This window comes from Eleutherodactylus coqui, chromosome 9 (genome assembly GCF_035609145.1).
Source record: "Eleutherodactylus coqui strain aEleCoq1 chromosome 9, aEleCoq1.hap1, whole genome shotgun sequence".
Taxonomy (NCBI): domain Eukaryota; kingdom Metazoa; phylum Chordata; class Amphibia; order Anura; family Eleutherodactylidae; genus Eleutherodactylus; species Eleutherodactylus coqui.
In genome coordinates, this window is record NC_089845.1 from 99,053,505 (window position 1) to 99,079,084 (window position 25,580).

At 42.6% G+C, this 25,580-nt stretch overlaps 1 protein-coding gene across 4 annotated transcripts in view; it reads left to right on the top strand.

Moving 5' to 3' along the window:
• DPYS (dihydropyrimidinase) overlaps nt 1-21,923 on the top strand; it is an 86,087-nt gene extending 64,164 nt beyond the window's left edge. For all 4 annotated transcript variants that reach the window (XM_066578094.1, XM_066578093.1, XM_066578092.1 and 1 more), the window contains exons 6-10: nt 924-1,065; nt 3,637-3,779; nt 19,647-19,854; nt 20,500-20,583; nt 21,347-21,923. In XM_066578094.1, the coding sequence (XP_066434191.1) occupies nt 924-1,065; nt 3,637-3,779; nt 19,647-19,854; nt 20,500-20,562 (556 nt within the window). In that variant the 3' untranslated portion in view covers nt 20,563-20,583; nt 21,347-21,923. The remainder of the gene's footprint in view (nt 1-923; nt 1,066-3,636; nt 3,780-19,646; nt 19,855-20,499; nt 20,584-21,346) is intronic.
• Nucleotides 21,924-25,580: the final 3,657 nt, after the last annotated feature.

Here is a 25,580-nt window from a genome sequence, read left to right on the forward strand (position 1 = left end):
ACCATGCGTGAAGGAAAACACGGATTCCCTCATCATAAAGGAAAGCCTTGCTAGCGTACTGCGTGCTGGACAGTAATAATCTGGTAGGAAGCAATGGTTGGCAGTGGGGTTAGTGGGTAGAGAATAGCAGACAGCTGTAGCAAATGGCAAAACAGTAAAAAGTCCCCGCGCTCAATGTGACTTGGAGATAAACAATTTTCACATATGGGAAGCTCACATAGGTTTAATCCATAGGTATTTATTTGCTACGCGTTTCGGCACATAACTGGGCCTTTTTTAAGCATATAAAACAATGTACATACAAACCATATAAATATACTAAAATACACTCACAATGAGGCATCCGTCGCCGGCACTCCGTGATGCCATCTGACGTAATTTGGGAGGAAGACCAATTCCCCTGTGATGTTGTCTTAGTCACATGACCTGATTTGGAACACTACGTGCGTTCCAATTTCACAAGAAAACTTCATCAATTCATTTAACACTCACAATGACGATGGGTAAAACAACAGTGCCTGTCTACTTTGGAAGATGGAGCTTTAAAATATGAATTCCATAAGGTTCTATTATTAAACAACTCCAAGCAATAAAATAAGAGAATTAATATAGAATATTATTATGAAGTCTATCAAACTATAAAGCTGTAGCAGGCACTTCAGAACAACACTTACTGGTTTATACTTAGGTGTAGCTTAATGCTCCTAGGTTAGGCTCCAATGCAAAGTATGTCCTTCTCTTATCTACCATGTGCCATTTGGTGTCTTCTTTGGCCCCTCGGGCACTGGTGCCAAGATGCGATTGCTACTTCTGCACCACCTTTAGCCATGTCCCTGGATTTCCTCATTATATATTTATGGTAAACTTGCTTTAGGATTTGAGCTGCATCTGATAACCCCTTCTGACTTTCTTCCATGTTGCAGTGATGACCTGAGTGTTACAGGAACAGATAACTGCACATTTAGCACCTGCCAGAAGGCATTGGGGAAAGATGACTTCACTAAGATTCCTAATGGACTGAATGGCGTTGAGGACCGAATGTCTGTCGTCTGGGAGAAAGGCGTGGTAAGAAACCAAATGTTCTACTGAAAGACACAGAGAGACGTTTCTAGTAACAAATCCATTGGTTTCATCTAGTGGGAAAATTGGCCTCTATCTTTTAAATTTTGTGAATTTCATGCAGCAAGAAGAGTGTAGTCTGCTATGCTGTGCTAAGTGGCAGTGATGTACACAGTAACCATAGGGACCCACAGCAAAACCTATAATCAACCTAGGGTTGGCACCTTTGTCACCAAAACATACTAGCCAAGGTATAAGCGCACATGGTTTAGCTTATCAGAAAGTATATTTTTACCTCTGTTATTCCAGTGGCCCCAGTAGCAATAGTGCCCCCTCTCAATGGCCCCAGTAGTAATAGTGCCCCCTCTAAGTGGCCCCAAAAGTAATAGTGTCCCTTCTCAGTGAACCGAATAGTAATAGTGCCCCTTCTCAGTGTACCCAATAGTAACCCTTCTCAGTGTACCCAATAGTAATAGTGCCCCTTCTCAGTGTACCGAATAGTAATAGTGCCCCTTCTCAGTGTACCGAATAGTAATAGTATCCCTTCTCAGTGTACCCAATAGTAATAGTGCCCCTTCTCAGTGTACCCAATATTAATAGTGCCCCTTCTCAGTGGCCCCAATAGTAATAGGGCCCTTTTCCAGAAAACACAATAGTACTCCTTCTGGGTGGCCCCAATAGTAATAGTCCCCTTCTCAGTGTACCCAATAGTAATAGTGCCCTCTTTAGTGGTTCCAGTAGTGTAAAGGGCCCCCTTTAGTGGCCCTAGTAGTATTGATGCACCCTTTAGTGGCCCTAGTAGTATTAGGGTCTCCTTTAGTTGCCCCTCTAGTAAAATGGCTCCCTCTATGTGCCTTTCCCATCCCTGAACATCCTGCCACATAGAGACTGTATCATCAAGTGCTATAACTCACTCTCAAGTTCTGGTCAGGACGCCAATACAGTGCTTGCAGAAGATCCTCAGTCCTCCCCCTGCCATCTGCACTGTGTACAGTATGTGGAGGAACACAGATGTTGGGGGGAGAAGTGAGGATCATCTACGAGCGCTGCAGCGGCCTCCTGACCAGACCTTGAGAGTGAGTTATAGGGCTTGATGACAGGGTTGTTGCCCAACTCTGGGTGCTCATGCCAGATAATTGTTTACCAGTCAATAATATATCCAGTAAAAAGAAATACCAACACCGGCCTCTCGAGCAAATTACCGGCCATGTGGCAATTCTAAATGGACGCCATTGAGAGCTCTGCAACTGTGGATACAGCCAGGTAGCTGCCTTACTAGTAGTACAGCAAGCAGGTCAATCATTCCAGTTTAAGTTCCTTCTCTCCCATGGGTTGCATTGCAATCATGTGTCTTGCCTATTGTTCTTGAAGAGTGTATGACTTATTACCCAGCGCCTCTATGGCAGTGACAGAGGGAGTTGCTTTTCAGATCACGTTAAAATCCACTTCACATATAAATTACTCAGTGGTGCAACAAGAGTCTTCATGAAGCCCAAAACATTTTCTGCAGTGCTGATCACAGAATGTATTCTCAGGCTATATGCACTACATGGCTTAATGGATCTGCCAAATTCAACAGAGCATGCTCAGAAAGGGAGATCATGTGACGGATCTGCTAAAACAGAAATAAGTGGATGCCGAACAGAAAAAGCTGACAGTAATTTATTTTTTTGTACAGAATTGCTGGGTGTTTCTGACAACAGAATAGAAACTTTACGGTTCAACTTTCGTTAGTGTATTCCGCTCTATTAATTGAAACAGATCAGTTAGTAGCAGAATATTAATGCAGATGTGAATGGGCCCTAAATATTGTTTTTAACCGTGTCTTCTATAATTAAATCTATTGTTTTTCCTCTTGAACATATTAAATATATAGTTATACATATAATATCATCATTGGTTTCCTCTAGCGCAGTTTGTAGTCTTATCCAGTAGATGTCACTGCTGCTATTGAGGTCTATGGAGTGCAGCTTTCAGAGCAATCGGACTTGTATCTACTACAATTTATTGTCAAACTGGGCATAGGGGAAATGTGAAGCTGCTGGATCCCCATACAAAATTTGTAACGGAGCCCCCACCTACATTTATAATACTGATGACTTCTGAGATAAAGGGATATCAGGTTCCCTCAGGCACTATAACCCTGATGTGACTGCTTCTTCTTCGCCCCCTATAGCTACATCTCTAAGGGGTTAAACAGATGGGCATGTACTTATCCCGTTATGCGGCCATGATAATCACGGCCGCATAACGGGACAAAACAAAGCCATTGATTTCAGTGGTTTCGTTTTTACTAGCGGGATTCTCGCCCATTAATAGTACGGGCAAGAAAAGACCTTGCCCTATCTTTCCCATACATAGTTAATACTACATGCAGGAAAGATAGGGCAGGACCTATTTTCCCACAGTTTTTTTTCAAACTCCTGTGCTATGGCGCGGAGTTTGAATGGCCCGAGGCGGGGGATAAGAAACATGCGCAACTACGCTCCATAGTGTCGAGTGTAGTTGCGCATACAGTTGTGACAAACCACCCTATGTGAGTAACGATATTACATACTTTTCTTCTTCACCCTTCAGCACAGCGGGATTATGGATGAGAACAGGTTTGTCGCCGTCACGAGTTCCATTGCAGCAAAGATTTTTAACATGTATCCGAGAAAGGGGAAAATAGCAAAAGGTTCTGATGCCGATGTCGTTATCTGGGATCCAGAAGCTACAAGGTATAACTCTTCAGACACTCTTTATTGACTGAATTGCACTAAATCACGAGGTGTGTCTTATGACGAGTTGATATGAAAGATAGTTATAGTATGAAGTTACAGGACATGAGGATTTAGAGCATCAGGAATACATAGCAGAGACCCAAACTGAACAGAGTTCATGTTAGCCCTTGCAAGTGTTAAATAGGGTAAGTGACACCTGTATTCTGCAGATAGCACTGGGTAGATCACCCACAGCTAGTTTGGTCTTCTCGGTTATCCCAGGCTCATACAAATGTGTTACAGATAGCGAAAGTGAACCCACTGTGCTAACCAACCAGCCTGGCTTTTGGTGTGGCTGAGTTTACCTTGCAACTGGGGTCAGCTTCCAGATGGGGAATTCTGCCCTTAGCTAATCAGGAAGATGGTAAGACCCCTGCCTAAAAGCAGGGTAGGCGTTCTGATAAGAACGGCCCCCACACTGGAACCTCGGGGCTAACTATCCATGAGAGGATACAGGGACAATGTATTAAACACAGAACACACAGCACTGACTTACCAAAGAGATGGGAACAATGCACAGACTGGAGGGAAATGGACAAATGTACACAGGCTAAAGCACAGAATAAACAGATACAGGATCGGATATACAAAACAGTCCTGAGACAGGCAAACTAGATTTGCTGAGTGTCTGAGACAAACACACAACAATACTGAGGCAAATATGGAGGATTCACAGCTCAGCTAAATAGGAGGGTGATTACCAATTAAGCTGCAGCTGGGCTATGTGCACTGAACAGGGTTAACTAGTGCATTGCTGCTAGAAAATAGAAACCACAAGTACATTCATACAGAAGGAGCAGACCAACGCCCAGGTCTGCCTAGAATAGCAAGAGGGCGGCAGACAAAGGTAGCAGACCTAACAAAATGTAACAGGTGTGGAGTATGAGGTCAGGGATGGAGAGACTTTACACCAGTTCAGCTGAACAAACAATACTTTACTGAATGTACCATAATGAATAATATAGTGATAACATGCAACAATATTAATGCAAACAGTTTACTAATGTTCGATTAATGCTATGACTCAGTCTGTATCCTACGAATAGGGTGTCCTTTATATTCTGCACACAATATACAAGGGTGATTCAAAAATTATTCACACTCCAGATATTTTAAAACTTCTGTTCACTGCACTGTTTTATCAACACTTTTCGTTGTAGGTCGCTGTCTCCCCACTCAGCGCTGTGCAGGTTTGAATGTGTTATGTCAGTTAATTATTAGTGATTGCAGTGCAACAAAAAATAGCTGTCACAATTGTAATTTGCATGAAAGAAAAGATTCGACAATCAACAGTACTCATTACAGTGAGATGCTCACGAAAGAGCTGAAGCCTAAAATGCAAACAAAATGCATAGGACTGCTATCCAAGCGTGTTGTGTTGTTGCATGATAATGCACATCTCACACCCATACTGTTAACACTTTCCAAAAACTTTGTTTTGAGTTGTTAAAGCATCCTCCATTTAGTCGTGGTCTTGCCCCATCGGACTATCACCTGTTTAGTACCCTGAAAGAAACTCCTCAGAAGTAACTTAGTCTTGTAGGAACCTTGGTTAACCAAATGACTGAATTCGCTAAATGAAATATGCAGTCACTGTCCCGTGAACAAATAATTAGCACAGGACCTTTGGGGAAGTTATACAGTGATAAAGTCAAAACAATCCCTCTTACTGGTGAAGAGCCTGGATGATGGTACTCATGAGTACACACCACCAAAACTTGAATGCCAAGATACTGGCTGTCAGTCTATCTGCTCTCACTGGTGGTCTCTCTCCTAGTAACAGCTTGGCACTTGTAGTCAGTAATTGCAGCTGATGTTTTATTGGACGATCAGCAGACCACCTTCTGGCACTCATATTGTAGCAGCTGGGTAGCACCACTCTACGAATCTGAGTTGCACACTCTCTCGCACTGGTGCAGGAAAACCCAGCTCTCCAGTAGCACTGAGGCAGCTCACTCCTCACAAGACTCTGTGCAAAAATGCTGAGTTACCACCAGAGCCTGGGAACAAGACCTGTCCTTTATACCTAGACCATCAGCCAATCAACGGACTGCTCACCCCCCCCCGTTAATCAACAGCAGCAATGTTAGCGTAAAACACAGTCATATGACCTCTCTGAAGGTTCTAGAAGGAATATATATATATATAAAGTCCAGAAATAATTTGCAGAGATATACTGTATATGCATGGGTATTTAACCCTTTACATAAGTAACATTTCAAGTAGCGGGCACATTTTGTGGAGTTGATGTAAACTGGGTTTACTTACCTGGCAGACTGCAGTCTGAATCCAGACTGGGAATACCATCAAACGGCATGCGAGGTGCACACGAGTGCAATGCATTGAGATATTTCCTCATTGAAAACAATGGGAAACATTTCACTATCCTCCGCCACGGCTCACATAAACATAACATAGCACTGCATCTGCGTGGACATCACACGTTGGCGATCGCAATATCGGGCTGTGTTCCACGGTCCAATATCGCACTCGCCTATGTGAAATTATCCTAAAGCTGAATAAAAAAGAACAAACAGATGCAAACTATTCCTACCCATGGTGGCCATCAGTTGCACAATTTTGTCAGGACTTTGTGCAGCCATTGACCACAGTGAGTGAGCATGGTTTGCTGCATGTGACCATATGCATCACGTGTTTAAAACCATTTGGGCAGGCCTCTGCTTATGGGCCAGTACTGTGTACTCACCCCAGGCTGAAATTTGTCAGCTAGTCCTGGCACTGTAGCCTTTTTTCCGGCATGTGAGGTTCGTTTTAAAATCACATGGCCTGAGAACAACTCAGTCCATATTCAAGTGAATGGGACTGAGCTGCTATATCAGGCATAGCTGCTATGAAATGTATGATGCTGTGCCCTGGTATACAGTAGAGTGATAGCAGCAATCACCCAAGGACTGCAGCAACTTCAATCAGCTAATTGAAAGGGATCCCGTGTGGCAGACCCCCAACGATCTCATATCGATGGCCTATCCTACGGATCTTTTGTGCTGGAAAACCCCTTTCATTTTCAGGTTTCGTCTAGTTTTACCTTTAACAAATAATAACAAATAGAGATGAGCGAGCGTACTCGGTAAGGACAGATACTAGAGCGAGTATTGTCCTTACCGAGTACCTGCCTGCTCGCCCGCAAAGATTCGGGTGCCGGCGGGGGAAAACGGGGAGGAGATCTCTCCCACCCCACCCCCGCTCCCTCCTGCTCACTCCCGCAACACAGCACTTACCCCCGCCTGCACCCAAATCTTTGCGGGCGAGCAGGCAGGTACTCGGTAAGGATGATACTCGCTCGAGTATCTGTCCTTACCGAGTACGCTCGCTCATCTCTAATAACAACTCTTGACGTAAATAGTTATACAAAGTTTACAAAATGTTAACAAGGCAACATCTTTATTGTTCCTGTTTAGCTTGGACCTTCACCTGACCGCAGAGCCAGATAAGCGGTTCTTTACTAGTTGAGTACCCCTGATGTAAGCCTTCACTTTTATATGTCACTACTTAATATAATTAATATATCGGCTACTGATAGCCAGCTATAGGTTCTATTCACACCTGCAGTGTGGTTTCCCTATAGCAGTATAACAATAACCACGGCCAGCAGCCAGATTAATCATACAATGGATAACAACAGGTCCGGACAAACCCCATTGACTTATAATGGAGTCCAATGAATTCTATCAAGGTGTCCACCATTTTGACAGGTAAAAATTGCTTTGTACACTATTAAAAGGTTTGTCTCATGAAAACAAGTTCTCTGCTCTCCAAAGGAGAGGGAATGACTGATTGATTGGTGGGAGTCCAATCGCTGGGTCCCCTGCTGATCCATCCTGAGAATTGTGGTCGAGTGTGTCCTGCAATGAAGGTAGCAGCTCCATTAATTTCGGTGGCACTGCCGTAAATGGCCAAGTGCTTGATTTCGGCAATCTCCAGCGGTCCTATGAAATGAATGGAGCACTGGTGTGCATGTAAGACTGCCTTCATTCCAGGTTGCTCCAGACCTCATTCTTGGGATCATTGGGTATCCCAGCAGTTGGACTGCCATCAATCAGCAAGTCAAGTTGTCTTTGTGAACAACCCTTTAGCCCCTTGAGTGGCGGGTTTCCTACCACCCTGTCAGACCCACCAGGGCAGGTTTTTTTAAATGGTATAATCATTGAATTTCAACTAATTTTGCAGTTGCGTTCCAAGAGCCATAACTTTTTCATTTTTTCATTGACACAGCCATATGAGGGCTTGTTTTTTGCGGAACAAGTTGTAATTTTTGTTGCCATCATTTTTGGGTATATATAATGTATTGCATAACTTTTGTAAAAACATTTGTAGGAAGATTGGGGGGAAAAAAAGGAATTCTGCCATTTGTTTTTTGGATTTCATTTTTATGGCGTTCAACATGCAGAATAAATAATGTGATGATATTACGATTCCAGTGATACCGAGTTTATACAGTTTTTATGTTTCGGGGAGGAAAAAAAGAAATGGGGAGAAAAGAAAAAAAGGGGTCATGTCATTAAGGGGTTAAATAATGTACCAACTTCCTTCTCTGGGTCATTACGATGCAGGGATACCACATGTGTGATTTTATTTTACATTTTTTACAAAGTAAAGGGAGACAAGTGTTTTTATTTTTTTTATAATTTTTTTACTTTTTTTTTAACTTTTTTTATTTTTGTCCCTTTAAGGGACTTCCACAGGGACCCATCAGGACCCCCTGATCACTTTTCGGGGGTATGATGGTGATAGCCCTTTACATGCTGCAGTCACATAGACTGCAGTATGTAAAGGGTTAACACAGCAGAGATCAGAGGTTTTCTCTGATCTCTGCTGTAAGAGCTGGTGCCTGCTTGTCCTCTGACAGCCAAGCAGCAGCTCTTCCTGCCACAGAGATCATCGGCTTGCTTCTGACAAGCCGATGGTCTCTATGGCAACCTATAAACAAAGCAGGAGACTGAGAAGCAGAAGATATTGCCGATATGCCGGCAATCTCCTGCTTCTAAATGTCCTGCTTTGTTCTCTCTAGGACTGTGTAGGCAGAGCACACTGTCACAGCTTGTGGCATTGTGCTCTGTAGCTCCCATAGTGATACATAGCCCGGAAATCTTCCGGGCTATATCACTATCGGCAGTGGAGCTCGTCCCGGAAAATTTGCGGGCGTGCCACTCAAGGGGTTAATCAGAGCTAAGTCCAGGTGCACATTATGTATTCCCTTGGACACTGGTCACTGTGGGCCCCTTTTACACCTTATTCTCATCAAATGGTTAGAAAGTGTAGAGGATGTTTAACCTGCTGCCCATGAGCTCCCAAGCCCAGTGGGGTCTGCCAATTGCAGACAGTTCTGTTGTGACTGCAGTGGCCAGGCTTGAAATTGCAGGTAAAGTTCCCACTAAAATGAATGGCAACTTGGCCTGCAATGCCGAGCCTGGCCACTGCAGTGGGAATGGAGCTGTTTACTTCCTTCAGAAATCAGCGCATTGCATGAGCAAACAGCTGATCAGTGTTGGTTCCAGGTGGCAGACCCCTGGTGATGTGTTAGTGATTGCTTATCCTGCAGATAGACCATCAATATTTACAACTAGATAACCTCTTTAATGCCAGTGACTTTTTTTTTAAACTTTCCAATCACCTGTACATGAATTATATCACATTTTACAGTTCCGATAAATAAAAGGTATACATTAATAGTTTCCAATTCTGCATCAAAGTGAAGAAACAGTCTAGTTGACCTTTTTTTCCCCAAAATGTAAAGTGGGCCATAAAATTCAGAATGAAACAGCATTTGTACCATTACTTACTTCTGCTCGGCAAGCCCCGGGAATCTGATTCACGCCAGGATCTAATCCACTTAAACAAAGTACCGTGTTAAGTCAACAAAATGTCAGCAAAGCATAAATTCAACATGATTAAATTGAAGAATATTCTGGAGTTGAAATGACTCCACTAGTGGAGCATCAATTAGACAATTTGAAGGAAGTGTAAGTCAGCAAAGAATTGAGGACAGTCTCTGTGTAGCCATGCCAGAAGCCTGCTGTCAGCAACTCAAGTCCACCAGTCCCAACATAAATCTTATTTAGTGCTCGGTAGATAATTACCTGCATCCTAAGGTTGAGGAACATAAGACGTGATATATCACACTCCAACCGCACTGCTAAGTCATTGTAATCAGGAGGGGCAAAAGGGGCTGATGCCTGGGGCCACCGCCATCTAAGGGCTTTCACCTCTGGACAATTAGGTGCTTGCTAACTGCTTTTTCCATCTTTTTGGGCAGCGCAGGACCACTCTTTTGCACTGTGTATATTAATACAGGGTGTAATCAAGAAGAATGCGGAGGCGCTATATCTCAGTAGTGGTGTCCTGTATTGAAATAACAGTATTGTACTTGTATAGGGAGGCATGGATGCGCTACATGATGGTATGGTGCCCGGGTTCCCGGGGGTCCCAGGAACATGGATTTCATTCTTGTGTTGTGGCCTTTGTAATAGATAGAGAGTAAAACCCAATTGCAAAGTGGGAGAGGAGCATGTGAGAAGCAGAAATCCGCGTCCCGTGGGACCGCTGCTACGACTGAAGTAAGAAAAGCGTACTCTAAGTGACCTCCTTCTGATACCATAGGGGCAGATCACCCAGGAAGTCATCCACAGCCATCTGCAGATTCAGATACCGATCTGAGTTGAGAGCTTCTGGAAGAACACAGGTCCAACGACGGCTCCTTGCATGCATCGTAGTAGAAGGAGCCCACTTAGAGTACACTTTTCTTACTTCAGTCGTCGCAGCAGTCCCACGGGACTTAAAGAGACGCAGAAAGCCGATTTCTACTTCTCACATGCTGCGCTTCAACTTTGCAACTGGATTTCACTCGCTCTTACAGGTGCCACAACACAACATTGAAATCCATATTCTGGGGCCCCCAGGGGCCCGTGTGACATGCCATTGTGTAGCGCATCCATGCCTGCCTATACAAGTGTACTATTGTTTTTTTAATCTAGGACACCAGTATTGAGATCCAGCGCTGCATCAGTCTTTTTGACGTCACCCTTTATTACTGTGGCACTGTGCAGTGGTATTATTGGGGTGCTGCATGTCACTTCTATTTTTTATGGTGCTTTTATTTAGGTACTGGATAGTAGTGTAATTAGTATTTTTTAGCACCATAGAGTGCTGCAGGGCAGCATTACAGTGTTTGGACACTGCATACTACTGTTAGTTATGCACTGTATGGTAGTATTTGGACATTTTGCAGTCATGGCCGGCCTAAGCTATGTGCGACCGCCGTGGTCACACAGGGCACTAGCCACCAGCTTGTAGGGAGCAGAAGCCTGGGGGCGATTATCACCTCCTAGGTCCGCCTGGCTAGATGATCTTCTTCCACCATGTGGCAGCATTTTGTGACGCTACATGAATCCTCCTCCTCCTGGTTCTGTCTCCTCCCCTTTGATGTTCTAAAGTGACACTGTCAGCCCAAAATTGCTTAGTTCTGCTACTGTATTTATGTTTATTATGCTTCGTGCTAGTATTGTATCTATGTACTGGGGTTGGTTAGTGCTCTAGGTTGTGAGCTTGGTTCTGGGGGATATATTTATGTACTGAGGCTAGGTTGTGCTGTATTTATGTTATGACTGTGGTTCTGGTGCCGTATTTATGTCATGACTTTAGTTCTGGTGCCGTATTTATGTCATGACTTTAGTTCTGGTGCCGTATTTATGTCATGACTTTAGTTCTGGTGCTGTATCGGTTATGATGTTGGTTCTGATGCAGTATTTTACTCGTATGTTATGAGCTTGGTTTTGGTGTGGTAGTTTTTATGCTACGAGCTTGGTTCTGGTGCTGCATTTATGTATTGAGGTTGTTTTGGTACAGTATTTATTCATTGAGTTTTTCCGGTGTGGGTATGCTGCTATCTTGCGGCTTCCTGTACAAGCAGAATACAAGCAGACCGCATATCAGTGCAATATAATTTTTTTCTTATAGTGGTGGGTTGACAAAAAGACTTTTGCACCGGGTGCCATCTTACCTAGGCCTGGGACTTTATGTAGTTCTTTGATTTAAAATATAAATACATGAGAGTAATCCTCCTGGTCTTTGAAAGAACATTCACTGCTATGGTCTATTGCTGCTTTGGCCTTTGACCTTTCACAGCTGCACGTGTTTACCCGATACCGCTTGTACATATTTATATGCATTTGGTGAACTCGGGGACCAATGAGAGTCTATTGGGGAGGAGTCGAAATCTTAACTATACACCCACCAGAGAACCTCCCACTCCCTAACTAGTCAATGAACAATATTTTGGTCCATGCTCCCAACAGTTCGTTCAGCGATCAAAAGCAGACAACAGTTGTCCGTACGCTTTAGCAACTATTTTGAGCGACTATTCAAGGCAATAGTTGTTTAATGTAAAGCCACCTTTACTCAGCTACATCAAAAACTGAATAAAATTGGTTGGTGGTAGTGAAAAAGTCATACTCAAGACCCCAGGGGGGGTACAAAGCAGTCCATGGGTTTAATCTGATATTGCAACTCCAGTCCATTGGAATGAATGGAAATGGGCTACAATACCAGAGACCGCCTACGGACAAGTGTGGTGCTGTTTTTGGAAGAAAACAGCCATTTTTTTTAATCCTATACAAATCCATCTTTAATTGCAGTATTTTCTTGGTTGTTCCCTCCTAGAAATAGTCTTTCCTTGTCACATTCTGCCTGGGAATAGAGTTGCGCTGGTGCTCTGCTCTCTTTTCCTTCACACGGTTAAATAATTAAAGCAGCATCTTGATTGACAGTGTGATATAATGAGCATTATTGTCATGTAAAAACATCTACCCCAGTCCTGCACAATTACCGACACTGCCAGGGAGAGGAATTAAATGTCACTTTATTGTCAATAGACGTATTATTAGCCCAATATTCGCAACTCTGGATGTGTAAAGTAATAATAGATGGGTGTGATTGGGAATCCAGAAGCTGGAGCCTTCCATGTGACTGCGCCGATGACACACGGGGTCTGCATATTAAATTGACCAAGGTTGTTGTGGGTTTGTTTCTAGCTGGTTGTGATGGATTCGGCACGACTGCTAAACAAGCAGAAATGTATTGGATTTGACAGGTGGTACGGAGGTTATTTTTGATCTTGGCTGTTGTGCGGTGCAGGTACGAGGGATGTTGTACACGTCTAATGGTCTGTTTTGTCATGTACAGAGGATCTGTCTGTTTGGACATCAGGGCTCATTGTGATAAGTTATTTTCCACTGCACCGTGGGTTGTGGATTTGTTCTGTTTTTGTTTTGCTAGTCATTTTTAAAGGGCAAGTACACTGTATGGACAAAAGTATTTGGACACTGCAGAAAATCAGCAAATATGCAAATACTAGTTTGCCAAATGGTATGCTGGGAAGGGCATGGGTGAAATAAAAAGCTGCTCATTTTGTAATAACTCTTCAATCATCCGACTGAGCACTTGTGGGACGAACTAGGTCAGTGATGGCAAACCTTTTAGAGACCGAGTGCCCAAACTGCAACCCAAAACCCACTTATTTACCGCAAAGTGCCAACACATCAGGGGGCATGGCTTATCACGACGTTTGATTTTACCCCCATTGTTCTAAAAAGGTCAGGGCCGCTTCAAAATAGACAGTGTGTAGATTTTAACTGCTTTTTGGATGCAGAAATACTGCAGAATGATCTCGGCGGAAACCTATGTGAAAAATTCTGCAGCATTTCTGCATCCAAAAAGCAGTCAAAATCTGCACGCTGTCTATTTTGAAAGAGCCCTGCCCACATGTAAACATACCCCGGAGATAATAGCAACACCCCACAGTGGTAATAGTGACAACCCCCAAGCGATAATAGTGACCCCTCAGCAATAATAGTGACATCCCACAGCGGCCCCCAGTATAATAGTGGCCCCCCAGCAGTGATAACAGTGACACCCCCCAGCAGTAATAATAGTGACACCACCTAGAGTGGCCCCCCAGCAATAAGATTAGTGACACCCCCCAGCAGTAATAATAGTGACACCCCCCCCCCATTGGTCCCCCAGCAGTAATAATGCCCCCCCTTTCCTCAGCGGTTCACTTGAAGACCGCTCACACGTATTTATGTGCTTAGTGGACTCGGCAACTAATGAAAGTGCGTTAGGAGGCTTCAAAATTTCAAATACACACCCGCTAAAGAACCTCATGCCCCCTAACTGGTCGACAAATAATATTTTGGCTTGTGCAGATACTCCCAACAATTCATTCAGCGATCATGAAATAGAGCAAGTGAACAATTGCTCTTTGTAAAAATACACAGTCATTAATACTCTTTAACGACTACTCAGAAGATAGCTGTCCTGTGTAAAGCCACCCTTAGATTAGGTAGAAAAGCAGCAAAGGATTTGCACGCGTATCTGCGCATGGAACTGTACATTTTTGCGCACACAGGGCATGTTGCTATGTGCGTGCAACACACCCTCTACCTTCATTCAAAAAGCTTTTTAGCTTAATGAAGAACAGATGTAGAACATTGTCATGAAATTGCACAGCATACTGCAGATTTGCGCATCTCCCATAGACTTCTATGGGACCTTTCTGTGTGCAAATATGCATGAAAAGGAGCAGGTCCTATTTTTTGGCACACGAAATGCATGCAAAAAAATTGGTAATAAGAATAAACCCATGACACCAATGGGTTCTATTCTCTGCGTATTGCATACGCTAATTCCGTCCACAATTAAGGCACAAATACGCTCATCGGATGAACCCTTAGAAGAAATAATGAAAAAGGGTTTGCTTTTATATGTTCTCTATCTGTACATAACAACCAGAGTGCCCTCATATGAACCAAAATGCCCAAATAAGGCTGTGCTCACACAAGCGGAAACAAACTGTGTAGAGTCGTGTATGCATACGGTTTTCCATGCTGATGTACGCATATGGACAGCGTATCATCCATAAGCAGGAAATGACATTAGAAAGTAGCCCAACATCACCCTGGCATCTATCCCCTCCATCCCCTCTCTCCCCCCTCTCTCCCCCCTCTCTTGCCCAGAAAATAGGACACAGTCTTTTCTGCACACACTTATCTGAAGTCTACATGGTGGCCTCCTCTTCCCTTCTTCTGGATCAACACAGCATGAAAATAGGTTGGACTTGATGGACTTTTGTTGACTGTATTAAGTATGTCTGGACTAATAGGACTCGTCACAAGTATTTGATCACTATCCATGAAATGTTTTGAGGTGCGCAGACAATTGGACGCTGTTGAGTTTGCTTAGCAGAGTGTTACAGAAAACATCTCTTTAATCTAGTAGAGCTGCTCGCTGTGTTTCCTGCCTCGTTTCATCAGCCAGCTTTCTCCTGAAGTGACAAAGTGCACACAGGAACATCCCGCTGGCATCTTTATCCAGCTCCTACACCATGGCTTATAAATTAGAGAGTTTAACACCATTAAATGTGTCTGAAGTGGCAATAATCCCTTCAAACTGTTTGTGCAATCAGAAAAGGTTAAAGGCAAAATACGAACATTTCAGAGGAGCAGGTAAAGCGGCAAAAGCTCACTGACCTAGATTTATCAAGGCTGGACAAAACGGGTTTATTTCTGTCTGGCTCCATTCTGGACATTTATCAGTGTCTGGAATAGAGTTGGGTTCAAAAAGTTGGCTTTGGGGGAGTAAATGAGATAGCGTAGGGCATAATTTATGTTCGTATGGAATGTTTATCATCGTGCACAAACTTTATTGTTGTCTATATGGAGCCCCAATCAAGTATGGCAAAAACTTGTACAATGCATGCTGATAGAGGAACCGGAATTTTGCTTCTTGCGGCTGTGTAGATGGATTTATGCACCTGTGAACACCTGTCAGGGGGCATCATGTAGGTACCGTACTATTAAAAAGACAGCTTGCTGACAGGTACCATTTAACCAGTGTGGGAAGCCTGCGTAGATTTTGTGAATTTCGTTGTCCTTAAAAGGACCATGTATTCAAGGTTCTGACTTTCTGTCTGTGTGTGAACTATACTACACTGATAACTAAAACTCTAAGTGTGGGACATCACTATGGGATGTCCATGCAATTAGCAACATGTTTTCTTTCAGGTTTGGTGAGCTTTATGATTGTCGTACAGTAGCTAGAAGTTTATCTGCAAAGCTTAAAGGCTGTGGATCGTTTTGGGGTCAGTTTTGTTTTCACTTAAATACATGTTTTATGAGCTGCCAATTAAAAATGTTGCAGCGTTTGCCTTCTGCAGCTTCTATGTATCATTGACATGTAAGTCTCAGTAGGAGATCCATCAGTGGACTGAAGGCTTAGGGTCCATTTACACGGGACGAATGTCGGGCACACGATGGCCAACACTAGTCCCCGCATATACTTGCTCCCGTGCTGTTGCACGGGAGCTAGTATCACTGGCTCACTAACAGAGCAGGCAGCAGGTGGGCGGTGAGGCTGCAGGAGATTTCTCTACTTGCACTCCCTCGCCTCTCTCCATTGACTTAAAATAGCGGCCGTTCAATACTGAACGGCTGCTATTAACACTGAACGATCAGCATTCATCCCATCTAAATGGACCTTTAGTTTTCAGCCCTTATCTCTTCTCTCACGCATGTTCATATTAGCCAAGTTATGACCATAACAAATGTTTAGTTTAGCTGATAAAAAGTGCAGCAGAGAAGAGATACTGTAAGGGCTCCATCAGTCCAGAACACTGACAGATATTCCTACAGAGTCTTAGCCTGCAGTTTCTAAGTCTCAGTTGGCGATCCATCAGTGTGCTGGAGTGTCAGCTTGGTTTCCCTCTACTCTCTCCTCTCCTACACCTTCTTATCAGATATTTTATGACCACAACAAAGTTTACCTTTTGTTTCGGTTATAAATTAGCTGATAAAATGTGCAGAAGGGGAGAGAGAGGAGGGAAACCAATCTGACAGTCCAGCACACTACTGGATCTCCTATTGAGACTCAGACTGCAGTGTCTATATACAACGATATAGAAGCAGCAGAAAACAAATGGAAACATTTTTAATTAAACCCTATTGCAAAAATGATTGTCAGACCAAAATACATGCATCTAGGTGAAAAATATTTCAACCCCGCCCTCCCTCGAAAGGTGTCCACAGCCTTTAAGTACCGTATGCTCTATTTGTTCTTAAATTGTGGTTTCGACTCAAGTGGCAGCAGAGGTTGTTAGAGCGAGGGTTTTTTAATGTGTCTACAACAGAAAAGTGACATAAATGCAAGCAAAATCCTACTGAAGAGTATACAAAACTGCATGACGGAGATAGTGGAACGGAAATTCCCCGATGCACAGGCTGGTTTTTGCAAAGAAGAGAAACCAGAGACCAACTTGCAAATCTTCAATGGATCATGAAAAAGCCCCCGGAGTAGCAGAAAGAGGTGTATATATGCTTTATCGATTACAGCAATGTCTTCAATTACATTAAACACTACAAGCTGTGGCCATGCCTAAGACAAATGGGAGTCCTAGGACATCTGGGGCAACTCATACAGTCATTATATGTGAACCAAGAGGTTACTACGGTCAGAACCTCTAATGGTAACACGGAATGGTTCAGAATTGGGAAGGCATACGCCAAGGCTGCATCTTATGCCCTGCATTGTTCAACCTGTATGCAGAGGCGATCTTGAGGCAATGCAATTTAGACGAATCCGACATCAAAGTCAAGATCAGTGGAAGAAACAACAACCTCAGGTATTAAGATGATACAATGAAGAAATCAAAGCTGTTCAAGACTTCAACTTCCTTGGATCAAAAATTGACAGCAATGGAGAATCAGGACCCGAAATAAAGCAATCACTTGCACTAAGCTGCAGCGCAATGCTAAGTATGGATAAGATCTGGAAAAACAAAGCCATAAGCATTGCAACGAAATGCTAGATGGCCAGTGCAATAATCTTCCCAATCACAACTTAAGGCTCTGAACGTTGGATACTGAAGACGATGGACCAGAGGAAGATTGATGCCTTAGAACTTTGGTGCTGGAGGAAACTGCTACGACTTCCTTGGACTGCCAAGATCATGAACAAAACAGTCCTAGACTGCATCAAACCAAAGTTTTCATTGGAGGACAAAATTACCAACCAGAGACTCTCATACTTCAGCCACATAATGCGAGATCATTCATTGGAAACATCAGTGATGCTTGGAGTTGTCAGCGGCAAAAAAAAACGTGGCCGCCAAAGAAGGCGCTGGCTTGAAACTAGCAAAGCCAACACCAACATGCAAATGATGATCCGCAAAGTGTTCAAGAGTCGGCCATGACTAAAGATAAAGCTAAGGTATGTAGTCTTTAACTGTATATAGATTTGGTATGATCCTGACTGTTTAGGATTACTTCTGTAGATGGGTGTTCTTATGGAGAAGATTCTGGTTTGGCTTATAGCTTTGTTGCAAGGCCTGTTGAAGTGTTGAGCGTTTGCTTATAGGGAAGCTACCTTCCAAAAAGTGGCACTGCAAAGAGATTGCCTTTCTTGAAGGAGATCTCCCGATAAAGCATACGTTATTGCAGTCATAGACCTGGAGGATCCGGTAGTTAAGAGATGGGACTGCAGTACATCAATACAGATATACATGCCATTGTCTGTGGTACTTTGGTGACCATCCTTAAGGGCACTCCACTATGTAGGAGATCGAAATGTCTCAGAGAAAATGGATAGGTACATCTGTAGGCCAGCTTCACACGTGGGTAAGTGCAATTGCGCATGTCTTAACGCAACTTTTTTGTGCTATGGCTGAGGCTTTTTTGCTCGTGTATTGGCGTATTTCACTGTGCTGTTTCTGCCCAGACATGGCATGTTCATCTGTGTGCGGCAAACAAAAGCACCGATTTGAAATGGCTAATTAGTTCCAAATGTGTTATTTTTCCCACAGAATTCCAAAGTGTTTCACGCAGCGCCATGCGTATTTAGCGCGCATTTGTGCAAATTGACTTCTATGGGGACCTTTGGTGTGCAAATTGCGCAGAAAGAGAAGGTTTTATTTTTTTGCGCGCCCTAAAATGCACACATGAATGAACCCATTGAGAACAATGACTTCTGTTCACTACGTACTGCGTGCACAAATAGGTCCTTTGGAAGATGGCTTTAACCTCCTGTACCCTCATGCAAGATATGGAACCGGGGCCCCAAATAATGTATCATTTACATATAAGGCCATACGGATAAGGCTCATTTACATGGATGTATTTTAAGTCCGTATTACATGCATATATATTTTGATCGCATAATACGGACATCATAAACTCCATTGATTTGTAATGGGGTATTCAGACGTACATTTTTAACGCATGTGAAAATAAAATTGCAACATGTCCTATTTTGGTCCATTGCCCATTAAAGTCAATGGATTGTGTAAAAACACAGCAAACATGCAGCTGCATTCGCATACGCTGCATATTTACGTATGTTGGCAGAACCAAGTAGGAAAAAAAATTGTGATATTATTTGGGCCTTTTTACATTTTTTTTCACCCCACAGAGAACATACATGCAACACATGTGGAAAAAAAATGCTTACGCACCAAATACGCATGTATATATCCATTCATACATACACACACAGTAAAGTGCTACATATTTCACAAACTGAATACACATGTGCCCGTGTGAATAAGTCCTAATACTGGTGTCAGCATATCCTTCGGCCCCATGAGGCACCAGGGCCCAAGTGCAAACTCTGTATTCCCAATTCTTCACCATTGACCACATGGAAAAACTCTTCTTGCAGCAATAAGTATTAATGATGATATTTTGATTACAGCAATATAGAAACGCTATTTCTAGTATGTAGGACATTGTACATACAGTATTTGATCTTATCTTTCTGCAGGACTATTTCAGTTAAAACTCATCATCAAGCAGTGAATTTCAATGTGTTTGAGGGAATGGTTTGCCACGGAGTTCCTCTAGTCACAATCGCTGGTGGGAGAGTTGTGTATGAGAATGGCACCCTGCACACCGTACCTGGCCATGGCAAATACATACCAAGAAAGCCATTTGCTGACTATGTCTATAGCAGGATCTTACAGAGGGATGAGGTAAGTCTTTGGAGTGTGGTTTAGACAGTTTATCAATGTCATGAGGGAGATTCAAGGGTCTTATGTCCTTAAAGGGGTTTTAATGGGCATGTACTATTGATGTCCTATCCTCAGGATAGGACATTAATCGGCAGGGGTCTGCCATTTGGGATCCTTGTCAGTCATCTGCCCTCCAGTCTGCTGTCTGTGCACCCGAGCTGGACATCCGCATTGGCGTCCGAGCCAAATTTGTCATAGAAGGTATCACTCCTATTGAAATCAATGGGAGTGAAGCCTTCTATGATACTTCCAGCTCCGACCCCAATGCAGATATTTGGTTCAGCTGCACAGAAAGCGGCCTAAGGATCAGCTGATCGACGGGGATTCCGAGTGACAGATCCTCAGCGATCAACTAGTTTTGTAACAGACACAAAAAAGTCTGTAAAACAAAATACCAATTTTGTAATGTAATTTTGTAGAAAGTCAGAATTTTGTGACTTATTTTGGCATTTTTTACTGTACTATACAGTTTATAAATGACGTCCCATATCGCGAAGCTAACAGTGACTGATCCGTTATTGTCACATACAGTATGTTGCAATCAGCTTTGATGTGGTACTTGATTATCATTACTTCTCAATCACTGTGTGTGGTCTTCTATTTCAGGTATGTCAACCAGTACCAGTGCAGAGAGAACCATATAAAGGAGAGGTTGTCCAGTTAAAGTAAATGACATACCATTGTCAGCAGGTAATGTTTACTATTACTTTTATTTATGATGTTTATCTGACCACACCTCTGAAAATTTGAACAACATGGCATTTTTAAAAAACATTAAACCATGCCCATTTTATGCTAAACCGTGGCATTATCTTCTCACAATAGTAGTGCCCCATCAGTGACCCCCCTAACAATACAAGTATACTTCTAAACAATAGTCACATACTAGCACTACAAGATGATAGTGATTACAGTGCAGTTAGTTACCTCCAATGATCACAAGTGACATCCTGACAGGGGATGCCCATTTTTGTTTTCTTCTCTCTGGACTCCGGCCACCATTAAGACTTCTTCCTAGCAGGACTCCTCTCTTTATATGCTCCCCAAACTGCCACTATCCCATTGCCACTTTCAGTACCCCCCATGGTAATAGTGTCTTCTCTGTGAGCCCACAAAGTAATAGTGCCCCCACTTAGTTATGATGAACCCTCCGTGGCCCCTCTTAATTACAGTGTCACCTCTGTGACCCCTCTTAGTTACAGTGACTGCTTCTGATCCTTGATTATAGTGGTAACATATGCTTGTCTGATACAATACACACAACTAAGATGATAGGTATTAGGTTGTTTTATAGAGTATTTCTAAGGTTTAGATGGTGGAAGATAGCCAAGTTTCTTGAAATAGTCCCTACAGGATTGCATGTATATAAGATGCCTATTTACTATCAAATTGTGTTTTCTCACGTTTTTGTTGCCCATTTAAAACACTTGCTTTTGTCTTTTTTCTACTTAAGGACAATGAATCCACGATAGCGACCAACGCTGGAAAACCAAACCAAAACGGATGCCCTATAGGGCACATACTGTCTTTCCACGACTCTGCATCTCCTGCGCCTCTCTATCCAAATAATCAATGATCAATTAATATAATCATTCTTGAATGTTTATTTCTGCTTGTATTTTAGCTTGGTAGTTCATGCTCCAGAGTCGCAGTCATTGTCAGTCCCTTTTTAACCCACAGGTAATTCTCTGACAATGCAATATAATATAGATTTCTGCCTTGGAGCTTGTGTTTACTATAATATCCACTTACTGTATGTATCAATCATAATTAATTTGTTCTGCTTGTTTTTTTAAATGGCAAATTATAATGAAGTAGTGTAGCAAAACTGAATTTCTCATTTGTAGCAACTTACTCTACCTGCAGTTTTTCATAAGACATATTTAAGTCATTGTGGTATATAGAAACAGTGAGGGCTCCCTCATACAGGCGTATGCAGAAATGCAGCATTTTTCAATGCTGCGTTTACTGTAGTTTCAGCAGCGCTGGCATGCGTTTTGCAGCCAAAGAAGCTGAAAAAAACAAAACAATACTCACCTAGGAGGCACTGTCTGGATGACAAGTGCCCGGAAACCTGCCCGCAGCTCTGGAGAGCAGTGGGAGGGACCTGGACGCCGTTGGCTAGGTGAGTATGAGATACCGCCGAAAATAAGACCCTGTGCCTCTTTTGGGGCAAAAATGAATATAACAGTGTCTTATTTTTGGGGAAACACCATCATCATGCTGGTGGATAATTCTAGTGGCCCTGATGATGCTGCAGCTCAGCTCCTGTTAATCACACTCATTAGGCTCCTGATGCTGCCCCACCGTTTGGACCGGAATAGCTCAGGTGGACCCCTCCAACCTCTACATAAATCAAAAACACCAGCTCACCGCACGGACACAACAACCATCAGGTGCATGGATAGGTGCAAGCACACCTCACAGCAATAGCAAACAGAACATCCGGCACTTCCATGAATACCAGAACAAAAACGGTATTTTATTTAGACATCATGGATAAAAAATAAAAAAAAACTTAAAAAAAAAAAATTTTTTTTTGCGCTTACATGTTTCAGAGTTCTTATTTATAGCATATTTTCTCACAAAATGACTACTCTTTGAATACACAGAAGAACCAATAAGAGAGCAAGAAATCACAGCCAATGACATTCATCATGCAACGGTGAACAGCAAGGCATATAAAACCCAACAACACAATCACACCTGTTATTCTGTGCCTACAAAAAGCATTACATTTAAATTTAAACCCTTCAATCCCTATAGCTATACCACTGGTGCCACCCTTAGGTTAGATGACACCCCGTGCTGAGTAAAAGAAAAGAAAAAAAGCAACATACTGTATACTGCACTGTAGCAAAACAAAGATAATATAAATTCAGCACCAGAACCATGTACATAAATATAGCATAAACCAACCTCAGTACATGAAAACCGCACCAGAAGCAAGCTCACAACATGAAAACCGCACCAGAAGCAAGCTCACAACATGAAAACCGCACCAGAAGCAAGCTCACAACATGAAAACAGCACCAGAAGCAAGCTCACAACATGAAAACAGCACCAGAATCAAGTTCAGTGCATAAATACAGAACCAGAATCAAGTTCAGTGCATAAATACAGAACCAGAAGCAAGCTCACAACATAAATACAGCACCAGAGGCAAACTCAACATGGAAATACGTATAACAGTCCAGCCTCACTACATAAATGCAGCACCAAAACCAGCCTCGGGACATAGACACAATACAGAAATCAAGCTAAGAACATAAATACAGTAGCAGAACTGTGTTGCAGGGGTGCTTACAGGCTGACAGCGGCACCTTAGAATATCATGAGGGAACATATAGAGCCAGGAGGAGGAGGATTCATGTAGCTCCACCAACAAATGACCTTTACATATAAATACAACATATTAACAATAGGAATATAGTATACATGAATGTTAGCAAAGACTCTCAAATAAGCCCAGGCCCACACAAGTGTTTTACCGCTGTATGAGGCGATGTATAGCAGCAATTTAAAAAGTTGTTTGGTACTTGTTTGTGTTAGCCTGTAGAGCAAAGTGTGATTGTTCTCAGTAAGAAAAAACAAGTAATCTTGTAGATGTGATACCTTTTAATGGCTAACAAAAATACATTATGTTATAGTGAGCTTTCAGATCTCACAGGGTCCTTCCTCAGGCTTATAATGTAAGAAATTTAACAACGTATTTAATAAATACACATGATCACTTGGGAGGGCAGGAATATGGTGAACTTAATTTGCACTAGATAAATACCAGAGACAGAGGGTAAGAGGGCACAGACATGTTGGTATCAATAGCATTTAGATAAATAGCAAGGAGGGATGACTATAACAGTAAATATCAGTCCAGTGACAAGGAATGTGAAATCTCTCCTTCAGAGCTACAATCAAGGAAGGTTGGTAAGGAGGGGTGTCCTTAAGGAGAGCAAATGGAGGGTATGTGGAGGCACCTGGGGGTGAGTGGATTGGGTGATGGCATTATCTCTCCCCAAGGAAAGCACCCAATTATTGTTTTACAAACTTGGTAAAAACTCATACTTTGATTTGAAGGAATACTGTCATCCAATAGCTGGCGCTGCAGAGGTATTGTTCCATCTTCCTTTTTGGGGGGTTCTGAGGAGAGATTTCACATTCCTTATCACTGGACTGATTATTTACTGTTATGGTCATCCCTCCTTGCTATTTATCTATATGCTATTGATCCGAACAAGTTTTTGCCTTCCTCTGGATCAACAACATAGGAGGATAAACAGGCTGAACTAGATGGACATTGTCTACTTTCGGCCTTAAATACTATGTTACTATGCACAGTCTTCCTGGTTTAATTTTTAAAAATTTCCTGCTCTGTCACTTAGCGATGTTGCGTATAAACACTGCACATATGCAATGTTATTGCATATGTACAGTGTTTATTACGCACCCATAGAGAACAATAGGTCTCCATCTCGTGGTAAAAGACAACATACGGTGTTTTTTAACGCGCGTATCATACGCAATGATTATATGCAAGTATAAGTGGGTCAATGAAAATCAATGTACTTTCATTGTAACCATTCACCGTGTATTATGCACCCATATATTGCGCACCTAATACTCAATGAAATTACGCTTGTGTGAGTTAGGCCTAAAGCAACATGAATACAGTAAAATACAGGATCCTGAGACCTAACATAACCATATCCAGCCTGTAAGGTGGTATAAAAGAAAGAATATACCAGAGGATAAATCAGGGCATGTGTAACGTAAGGCTATACAAGTTAACCTCTCACATACCGTCACAAATCGGTGGCTTCATCAGGGGTAACAAACAACTGGAGTGCATGGATATTTATGCAAGGGGGTTCACCTTGGGTACATCAACAACAGGTCAGCGGCACATACCGGAAGTGGAGTGTATAGAAAAGCACGGCCCATGCACCATCGCTGGCCATGATGGAGAGGCCAGAACACACGAATGTTGGCATTTTTGTGCAATGGTCATTGGCATATAGTATGTGTATTTATCTTTTGGGGTAAGGTGCTAATGGGTCCTCTTTCTTTTGGGCTTACGACTCTAGACATTTGCTATTTCAATATTTGAGATTTTTAATGCTTTAAACTTGTTTTTGTCTGGTCTGTGCAAGTTTTAATAATGTTTTTGCATTTGGATATATGTATTATCGTAGTGTGCCACATTATTCACATACACTTTTTGGTTTCCTTTGAGTATGTCATTTTGTGTGTGTAACATGGAGCACCAAATGGACTATTTGGCGGTGCCCCCCTTTTACATTTTGATGTAGCTCCATTAGATACTGACGCACAAAGGAAGATGATCATCTGGCCAGGTGGACCTAGGAGCAGTGATTGCCCCCAGCCTACATTTACCCGCTGCCTCCCCAAAAGCTGGTGGCCAGCACCCTATGTGACTGCACACATTGCAGTTAGCTAAAGGCCCATTTAGACCCAACGATTCTCACTTAAAATTCGCTGAGAGACGTCTTTTGAGCGATAAACGTTGCGTCTAAATGCACGGACATCGTGCAGTTTTCGTGCACGAGTTGTTCCTCGCTCACTTCTAGTTTTCTTGAATTGAGCAATGAACTCTTGTCAGCGGTGCAGGCTGTTATCACAGTGGGCAGCGCTGCTAAGATTTTTTCAGCTCTTGTCACGCTGGTAGT